Source organism: Chamaea fasciata, unplaced genomic scaffold (genome assembly GCF_029207755.1).
Source record: "Chamaea fasciata isolate MVZ Bird 193981 ecotype frontalis unplaced genomic scaffold, bChaFas1.0.hap1 SCAF_11, whole genome shotgun sequence".
NCBI lineage: Eukaryota > Metazoa > Chordata > Aves > Passeriformes > Sylviidae > Chamaea > Chamaea fasciata.
In genome coordinates, this window is record NW_027094096.1 from 5,954,430 (window position 1) to 5,963,887 (window position 9,458).

A 9,458-nucleotide genomic window follows, 5' to 3' on the forward strand; every position below is an offset into this window, starting at 1 on the left:
ATTCTCAAATCCTCCCTCTTCCCTCCTCCCTGCTTTGCTCCCTTCCCAACATAAGCACAGGATCCCAGCTACACCTTCAGTCATCTTTATCTCATTTTTATCACTGAGTAAAGTGTCCCATCCCTGCTCCACTCCAGTGGTTCTGACAGTTGTAAAGATCGGGACTGACCAGATTTTGGGGTTTGTGTTCCACCTTGTCTTAGTGTTTAACTGTATCTTGGTTGCTGTAGGTGTGTGAGATTAACAGTGTCCAATTGTAAACTCAGGAATTGGGAATTACCTTGGCTGTTCATGTTCAAGATACCCAGCAGTCGAGGCCATGCTGCAGTGTGACTTTGTTTGCAGTGGTGTTTGTGTTTGTTCCTTTTAAATGATTGTTATTGCTGGGAATAGAGGGTAGTGATACTTAACAGAATCTAAAATCCGAACGGAAAATCTTACCATGCCAAACATTTATCCAGGTGACCCCTTAGTGCACACTTGTTTGAATGGTGCCCTGCATGTGGTCAGAAGTTGGCACTGATTTCGGTGTTCTCTCTCTAGATGAGAGCCTGGAAGGCTCCTGGCTGAACAGGAATGAGAACATCCATACTCCAGGGACACTGCAGACACCTCAGCTCACCTCCACTGTCCTGAGAGAGAACACCAGACAAATGGGAGAGCAGATCCAGGAGCACGAGTCGGAGCAGGGATCTGAACAGGATTTTTTACACAAGTAAGTGTTGGGATTTCAGCATCAAACACAGTCAGCCAGTCAAAGGAATTGCTTGTGGTTTATAGTGATATTCTCAGCCTGTGGCTCCAGAGAGGTAGTGTTGATTTACAAAGCCACCTGGAAATGCCTTGACTACAGCTCAGCAATACTTGGATTATCTTCAGGTCCCTTCAGGAAAAATACGTTGTAATGAAATAATAGTAGAAATTAGTTTAAACTATCTCATAGCATAGCCATGGAGTTCTGGTTACATCCTCCTGGTGCTCATGTCCCAGGCTGGGTGGAACTGTTTCTTTGGAACACCTGTAGATGCTCTATTTTCTTCCCCTCCATCTGATATCAGAATTAAGGTTCTCCAGACATCCTGACTGATTTTTTCTAAATTTCCAGCTGCTGAGCTGGTAGTAATTTCTGATTTGGGGTAATTGTCCTAAATTACGTATTCTTTTTGTCCCTTTGTTCCCATTCTATCACCTCCATCTAGAGAGAAATCATTGGTTCTTTTCTGTCAGTGGTTGTGTGGCCGTGGGTGTTGCCAGGGTGCAGCAGCTGAGCACAGGCTGGCTGTGGGTCACAGCTGGTGACACTGGCTGGACACAGCAGCACAGCCCAGGTCACATCTTCCCAGAGCATCTTTCCTCCTTGGTCCCACGGCTAGGGAGGGCTGTGCTCATGGCTCCTACTTGCCTTCCTGAGGTCAAGGATCAACCTCCTCTCTCCTGCCTCCCCAGGTGTGGCCATAATTTCAAGTGATGAGAAAGATGTTGGGGCTTTCAGTTTCTCCTTAAGAATCTTCTACTCTGCAAGAATTTTCTAGTCTGTAAAACCAGACTAAACTTAGAATTTCCTTTCTGTCCCTCTCTGATCTCACCCTCGGCCCAGCTGAGTGTCTCTGTGACCATTCCATTACTCTGGAAGTGGGACAGCTTCCCAGTGCTGTGGTTTCCTCTCAAGCCTGATGAGCAGGCAGCCTTAAGCTCTGTGAGACCCTCCCGTGTTCCAGGGGAAGCTGAGCAGGTTCTTGCCCAGCACCTGAGCCCCCTTTTCCTGTCTCAGGCCATGCTGTGAGCACAGAACTGTGAGCCAGGGCAGAGAGCTCCTCTCTTCTCTCTGCTGCTTTGCAAGAGTGGGATTCCACGTGGGAGCTGCCAGTGTGAACGGACAGTGGGGATTGGGAGCTCTTCCTGTTCAGCCCTGGCTGGCTGTCACGTTTCCTCCAGGTCAGCTTAGGAGAGCTCGTACTTGCCACAGCTACAGAGCTGCTTGAACTGACAGGTTAATCACCTTCCGGTTTGGTTTTAGGCCGTTTTCCCACAGGCTATCCCAGTGTATCCTGTCAGTCTTACTAGGGTGCCAGGGTGCATAGTACAATAAAACCTGGTGCTGCTCCAGAAGAGCTGCACAGAGTTTGCTGCTGTTTCCTTGTGCTGCACCACACAAATCGAAGGAGAGGCAATGCTGGTTGGTGGCATCAGCAATGCAGCCTGGAAGGTATTTACACGTGGGTGAGGTACTGGCCCTTAAGTTGACCAGGGTATTTGTGTAAAAACCTTTTAGTTTTCATGTTGTGTGACGTTTTTGTCAGTTACTAATTTGGATCCATTCTTGCTCATATTCTGCCTCATTTGACACAGTGAAGTACTATTTAAAAATAACAAACTTTAGAGGTGCTCCCACTCCAGATGCCTGCCCCTAATGAAGGAGCAATGTCAGTGTTTCCATACCTGCTTTTATTGCAATGGTTAATTGATCCTTTTGTGCACATACAGAGGAGACAGACTGTGGAAGGGAATCCAGAAGATGCGTACAGTGATGGGATGGGATTTAATTATCCTACTCTGAAGCATGGCCAGACAGAACTTGGCGATAGAAACTGCTCCAAAACAGGCCGCTCAGAACTGTTCCTGCTGTGGGTCCTAACTTACTCCCTGTGTGTCAGTCCCCAGATGCAGATCTCGTGGCTGGGCCAGCAGAAGCTGGAGGATCTCAATCGGAAGGACAGGACAGGAATGAACTACATGAAAGGCAGGAGTGGCGTAAGGCACGCAGTGTAAGTGCTCACAGCCTGCTGCCCTCGGCAGAGCAGGACACACAGTGGAGTGTTACCTTTCCTGCAGGTCACCAGTCGTTTCTGTGCCGTGTCACCCTTGTGGTGAAGGCAGAGGGGCAGTTTGCAGTGCTGGCATGGATCCAGCCCAGCACTGCCGTTCTCTGACTGTGCCAGACACCAGGCCCAGTGACAGGGTGCCGTTCCCCATTCCTCTGTCCCAGCCTTCAGCTGTTTCCATGTCAGAGGGTTCCATGATCTGTGTGCTGTGGGATTCCCTGTGGGCTCTGCCCACGAGCCTGTTCTGTTTCTGTGCTCTCCATCCTTTTTCACCAAAGTGTCCCCTGTGCAGTGATGGAGGGAACACACGTGGATGGACACTGGGGCCCCACATGCTCTGTGTTGATGCCACTGAGTCCTTCAGCACAGGGGCTGGAATTCTTACAGCCTTGGGAACTGGGCTTGAAGGCACTGCTGGAGTCGCAGGGCTTTACCAGTGATCCTGGCAAACAGTGTCACTCCTCCTTGGTAAAAGGGCAGGCAAACACAAGAGGTGTTACTGCCCTCTTCTTGCTGGGGACAACTTTAATTACTGGTCAGAGTGCTGTCAGTGGGACTTGCTGCTTTAGCCTGGGCCAGGGCTTGGGGGTGGGGAGTTGATGTGCGAATTTCTTTCTGTTGGTATTCCAGAGAAGCCTGTTGGCTTTCCCCTCACCATCAGGGTTTGAGTGAAGGCATTAGATGATAGGATTTGAGCATTCTGTTTAGTGACAAAAGTCAAGGCTGGGGAGTTTTTCTGTCTGGAAATGACTCTCTCTTTATTTAATCAGACGAGGTCTAATGGAAGATGACGCTGAGCCCATCTTTGAAGATGTAATGATGTCCTCACGAGGCCAGCTAGAGGACATGAATGAAGAATTTGAGGACACAATGGTCATTGATCTGGTCAGTAAATCTTATCAATGGCAAGTTTAAAACAGTTGAAAGCTAATTTTAAAGGAATTTTAGAAGTGTAGACAAGAATTTCCAAAATTTTGAGCTTGAATGTTAGAGTGGAAATGATGTGAGCACTTCCCAGAGCCTCCAGCTGCAGGCTCAAGCCCAGCAGGTTTGTTCCACAGCTACACAAGGAGCATTGCTTAGTGCTCCTTGTCCCCAAGATTGTGTTCTTGGGCAGCTGCAGTCAGCAGCACCATCACACACCTGGGACTTGCAGTGGATCAGGTTATGAGCTACAGGCTGTGCTAACATGGCTCTTTATGCAGCCATGATGTGTCAGAACCGCACAGCCGAGGGCTCCCTCTTTCCCTTTCCTGATTAGGTTGATTTTGAGGAGGTGGGCTGGGCAGGGGATCCTTACTCCAGGTCTCAGTAGGTCACAGCAAGAGGGAGCACAGGCACTGGTGTGTGGGTGGGAGTTCCTTAAACAGGAATTGCTCCCAAACAAGTCCCATCAGCAGCAGCAGCCCCAGTCCCTTCCAGGACTGCACTGACTGCTGGGAGTTCCTTGCAGCACTCAGAACTTTACCTAGCCTCCCCTCTGGAACAACTGCCCCCTTGTAAAATGGGATAAAGGAGCAGTTTGCTTTACACACCTCACTATTTTTATGCTTTTCTGTTTCTCCTTTCACATCTAAACAAGCCCTAGGTTATATTAGGACTGGGCTACAGTGTCTTAGGAAAGGCTGCAGCATACTGAGGTGATTACCAAGGAAGTAACATCCAAGGCAAGGAAAGGAAGGAATTGATCAAGCCAGTGAGGCTCACATTTACTCGTGTTCCTGGGGAAGACCACCACCAAGGGTTTAAGCCTCAGAAATATTTCAGTATCTTCAGTAGCCTTTTTGTTAGTAAATCCATTTTTGACCATGTCAGAGCTCAAGTTTCACTATGAACTTAAAGCATAAGGACAGTTAAGAGGGAGTTTCTGTGCAGTCTGGCCTACAGTCCCAATACAGAAACATCCTCAAGTCAGCAAGAACCTTGGGCAAGTCCTTAACTATGAGCACAGAGTTCGAATTAGAATCCATCAGCTTTTACCCCATTCTTTCAACAACAGAGAATGGAGGGAATGCTGTCCTGAGTCAGGGCCCAGCTTTGGCCCAGAGGTTTTGTGGCACTGGGAGGGCAGGTGAGGGCAGCGCCGGGTGGCCCTGAGGCAGGCAGGGCTCCCCGTGCCCCGTGCTCTTCCAACTCCCATGTGTTGCAGCCGCCGTCGCGGAACCGGCGCGAGCGCGCGGAGCTGCGGCCGGACTTCTTCGACTCGGCAGCGATCATCGAGGACGATTCAGTAAGGCCCGGCTCGGTGTGCTTGCTGTGGGCTCCGCTCTTGCCCCACCCCAACGTAACCGCTGTCTTTTCCCCCCTTTTCCAGGGATTTGGCATGCCCATGTTCTGAAGTCTGGCGAAGACCTTTTACAAACTTGGAACTCTATTGTTTAGAGCTAGAGGCCTATATACTGTGATAGCTTGTATGAAAACCACATTTTTCATGTGATACGGTTTGATTTTTAACCAAATGATTGAGGTCAACCCCTTGGTGTAGTGACGGAGAGAAGAGGAGCTTCTTAATGACACACGGGAATGTTGGCCAATCCAGTCACCTCAGAAGGGCTGACCTAAAAAATCATTTGTATCCCTGTTCTTGACTGTCCTAATACGGATTTTTTTTTTTTCTGGATGAGGAGGAAGTTTTAAATTGTTAAGACAGCTGTCAAAATAAACACTGTTCTACATATGTTTTCTGAAAACAACATTGAGTGAAAACAGAACTTTTTAACTTTATTTTTCTGCTGTACAATTTAAAACAGTTTTAACATTTGCCTTTTTATGTTTTCAAAGCTAGCCATTTTTATTAAACCTATGCCTATCAGCCACTGACTAGCAAGGCTGCTGTAAGCAGGTCGTTCTGGCTACGGAAAAGTGTTTTGGAACACACTGGATTTGATTAACATTATGGTACGCTTATGTCCTCTCATAGGCATGGAGAAGAACACTCTCAGAGAAGAGGTTAGAATTCTAATGACGTGCATCTCTGCCAAAAAATTTCAGATTCTGATATGATAAACCCAGATTTTATACTCTTGAGAAGATTTATTTTTATTTATAATGGGACATAAAGTAAGAGATGTCCATGAAGCCACTTTTCCAACAGATGCTGTGTAACATTCATTTTATATAGCACATGGGGACACAAAAACAGTAAATTTTCTATTGGTACTTGCTCTGTGCATTTTTAGCAACTTATACCAGCAAATAAAGTATTCTCAGTAAAACACACAAACGGTTCTCAAGTAATCACTTTGCTGTTTTTACTACCTACTTCAAGCCTGCCAACACAAGGTACATAAACAGCAACTTTCCTATTAAAAAAAAAAATAGTTCAAGGGTGGGGGAAAGGATCACTTTAGCATACTAAAAGTAATTTTAACTGTACCATAAAACAGAGTCTACTTTCCATGCCGTAAATACCCTTTTCTGCTATTTTTGTAAATTAATTTTGCCAGTTAGAAGTACTGTATGTGCTGCATAGAAATTTGTGCTTAGATGGTGAAGTTCTTAAGCTTACAATGGAATACAGCTACATTTTCAGTGTTAACTGTGCATATTGAGAGTAATTCTTTGGGAAAAAAAAAAAAAAAAAAGATTTTTCAAAAAAGCTAAAAAGGTCAAAAAAAAATTCCAAAAAAGCCCCAAAACATTCTCAGCGAATTCATTGTACTAAGATATTTTTCAATGTCGTCAATAATTTGGAATTTCATTATGCTTCGATTTTATGACTCGACGTAGTAGCTGCTCCTTACCCAGCCTGGCCTGGCACCAGCAGTGCTGGCCCTCCACAGCTCCAGATCTCCAACAACTGGCCCCAAAACCTTCATCCTTCTGCACCCAGTAGCAGTTGAGATACGAAGCAGACCGACCCACTTGGAGCACAGCAGTTTCAGAGGTGCTTTAGTTTTAGCAACTGCAGAATAATCACGGAGCTTTTTTCTGTTTCAAGCTTACTGGACACCAGCCCAACCCCTCAGTGCCCGGCGTGGGCAGGGAAAAATCCCCAACTGACCCAGCTCAGCACCTCACCCAGCTGAGCTTGGCTCTCCCAACACCTGCACTTCTCAGACACGGTTGCCAAAAATGTTTGACCAGGTAATTCAGCCATTCCTTAGTGTGGGTTGGGGATGCATTGATCCCAAGAAGTAGCTGGAACTTTATAAACCCTGTTACCTCCCTGTGTGCACCCCCACGGCCTGGGGGCAGGAATGGCTGCAGGACCTGTCCCAGGATCACTCTGTGAGCATGGTGGCACAACAGATGCTGCCCAGTTTGAGTCAGAGTCTCAGACAAACCTTGTGCTTCACAGTCCTCTGTGTGGAAAACTGATTCCTAATTTAACATTGTAGAATACTGTATAACAAAACATTTATTATCATAGTACCTGCAATGGGTCTCCAGTTCAGTTTGCAGTCAATAGGTTTTTGTATTATGAGTGTCTCCTTGATTGGTTTTGCTAGTAATTCTGTAAATTGTACATTTACAATATGAGGTTTTTTTTTTTTCCTTTTGTACAATTTAAAACTGATGCTTCACCTTTCATTTAATAAACTATTCAAAATCATGAGTATGATGAGCACCCTCTTCACTATAGTTTTCTTTTAAAAGTGCTTGTTTGGACCATCACATTTTGTTCATCCCATTTAGTAGCAGGAATTCAAGGAAGTATTGCTAAAGGCAAAACTGACAGGTAGCTTTCATGTAGTCCAGGCTTCACAACCAGACCTGTGCCCCACTCCCTTACCCACTCAAGAGGGATGGAAACCCTCTCTGGGCTTCTTTCTCCCCTCCACCATGCGTGGTTTGGTTGTGGGGGGTAGAGGGGTGGTTAATGTGAGATTGCAAATCTGGGAAGGCCCCACACCAGGTGCAAGTACTGCAATGCTAAAACTTACAATTTCTTGAACTGCCACAAGGTTTGAGAAGAATTTCTCTCTTCTGCTCTACACGTCTGAAGTGACCTGGAATCGTTGGGAAGAAAGTGCCATGGGAAAGGCTTGACAGCCAGCTGGGCTAAATGAAGTTTCACACATCCCTGAAACAAAATGTCCATGTTACTCCCATGGCTCAGGGAGCAAGGTGCTATTTTTGTCCAACCCATGAACGATTTCATCTCTGAAGTGCTAAAGAAAACTGACTGGTTTATCACCTGGCCCACTTCCTAAGGAAGAATCACTGGAGTCTGGAAGAGGAAAAACATGCAGCAGCTGAGGCACAGGGACGATTCAAGGTCTCAACTACTCCCATGACAGAGCCTGAAAGCTGTCTCCAAATGCTTGTAAGTTATGGCAACTCCTGCTGCACTGAGGAACACAGTAAGTAACTTGCCTTGCTGCTAAGTTCAAGGGCTGCACATTGTTGAAGGGATTTTATTTTGTACCTTTTGTTTTTTTAGGTTACTGGACTTCAAGGAAAGTCTCAGAAGCCTGGTCAGAGCAGCTTTGAAGCCTGTTTCCAACATCTCCTGATAGAGCAACTGCCTCTTTGGAAACGGAGAGGACCTAAAAGCCCAATTCTTGTGCTGGCAAGGGATGGGAGAGAGGATGGAGTCTGTAGCAATACTGAGGTAAGGAAACAACTAACAAAGCTGTACTTCGCTCTTTATGACAAGTAGGTTCCTCATGGTGTGTCTCCTTCTGACTCTGGGCAGGCTGAAGAAGGTGAGCAAGCTGTGTATGTATCACTTCACCTATCACAACTTCTGCCTCTAAACCAGCTGTACTTTTGGAGAATCTTGGGCATTATAAACCCTTACAGTTTGCTCACAGTTAACTAAGAACTCCCACCATGGCCATGAAACCCAGCACAGTAACATTTCCATTTCCCTTCCCCTGTTCCCTGGGACAGCACCAAGAGCCTTTTCCTGCTGAAGCACAGACATGGAGGGCATGCAGCTCCCCTGAATGTGCTGCAGCCAGGACAGCTGCACACAGTGTGTCTGCAGCCTGAAGGTGCTGCCTCCCATGCATCCAAAAACCTGGGGACCTGGGACTCCTCCTTGAAATGCTCCTTTTAAATTGTGCTTTCAGATGATGTTAGGCTGTTGCTTTTTCCCCCCCAGGTAAAGGCTCCAAGCTCCACTGCTCTACTCACGCACTTTCCTGGGAAGAGAAGCTGCCTGGGACACGGCCATCCTAGCCCTCTCCTCCTTCAGGCTGGTGCTGGGAGTGAGCAGCAGCAGCTGCAGTGCAGGTAGGGAGGCTCTGTCACACAAATGTGAGTTACTCACAGCAGCCAGGTTACTGCAGCCCCTCCCGTGCCTGGCAGCTGCAGCAGCAGCACCCAAGTGTGGCTGTTCCTCACTGCCTTGGGGCTGGAGGGAAGTTACAGCCTCCACTGAGCAGGTGAGCACAGGGCTGATCAGAGTAACACTTCCTGCAGTGGTTCCTGGTGAGGCTGCCAAATAATCCCAGAGAAAGGGGGCTGAAGGGACCTCTGGAGGTCTCTGTTCCAGCCTCTGCTGAGGGAGGAGGGTTTGATGTCCCACCAAAACTGCCCTGTTTCGTCTGCTGTCCCTAAGAGGGGGCTGGCTGTGCCTCCCCTGTGCCACCCACCTCTGCTCTGAGACCCAGCTGCTGCAGCCAGCAGGGAAAAACTGCCACAGGCCAGACTACCAGAGGAACAGAACAACTGAGTCCAGGATCA

General features: G+C 47.3%; 1 protein-coding gene across 1 annotated transcript in view; it reads left to right on the forward strand.

The window, feature by feature from the left end:
• Positions 1-6,360, forward strand: part of STAG1 (STAG1 cohesin complex component) — a 165,319-nt gene extending 158,959 nt beyond the window's left edge. Inside the window, exons 31-35 of the mRNA XM_066194137.1 lie at positions 544-715; positions 2,655-2,765; positions 3,593-3,707; positions 4,972-5,052; positions 5,137-6,360. Of these exons, the coding sequence (XP_066050234.1) occupies positions 544-715; positions 2,655-2,765; positions 3,593-3,707; positions 4,972-5,052; positions 5,137-5,160 (503 nt within the window). The 3' untranslated portion in view covers positions 5,161-6,360. The remainder of the gene's footprint in view (positions 1-543; positions 716-2,654; positions 2,766-3,592; positions 3,708-4,971; positions 5,053-5,136) is intronic.
• The last annotated feature ends 3,098 nt before the right edge of the window (positions 6,361-9,458 follow it).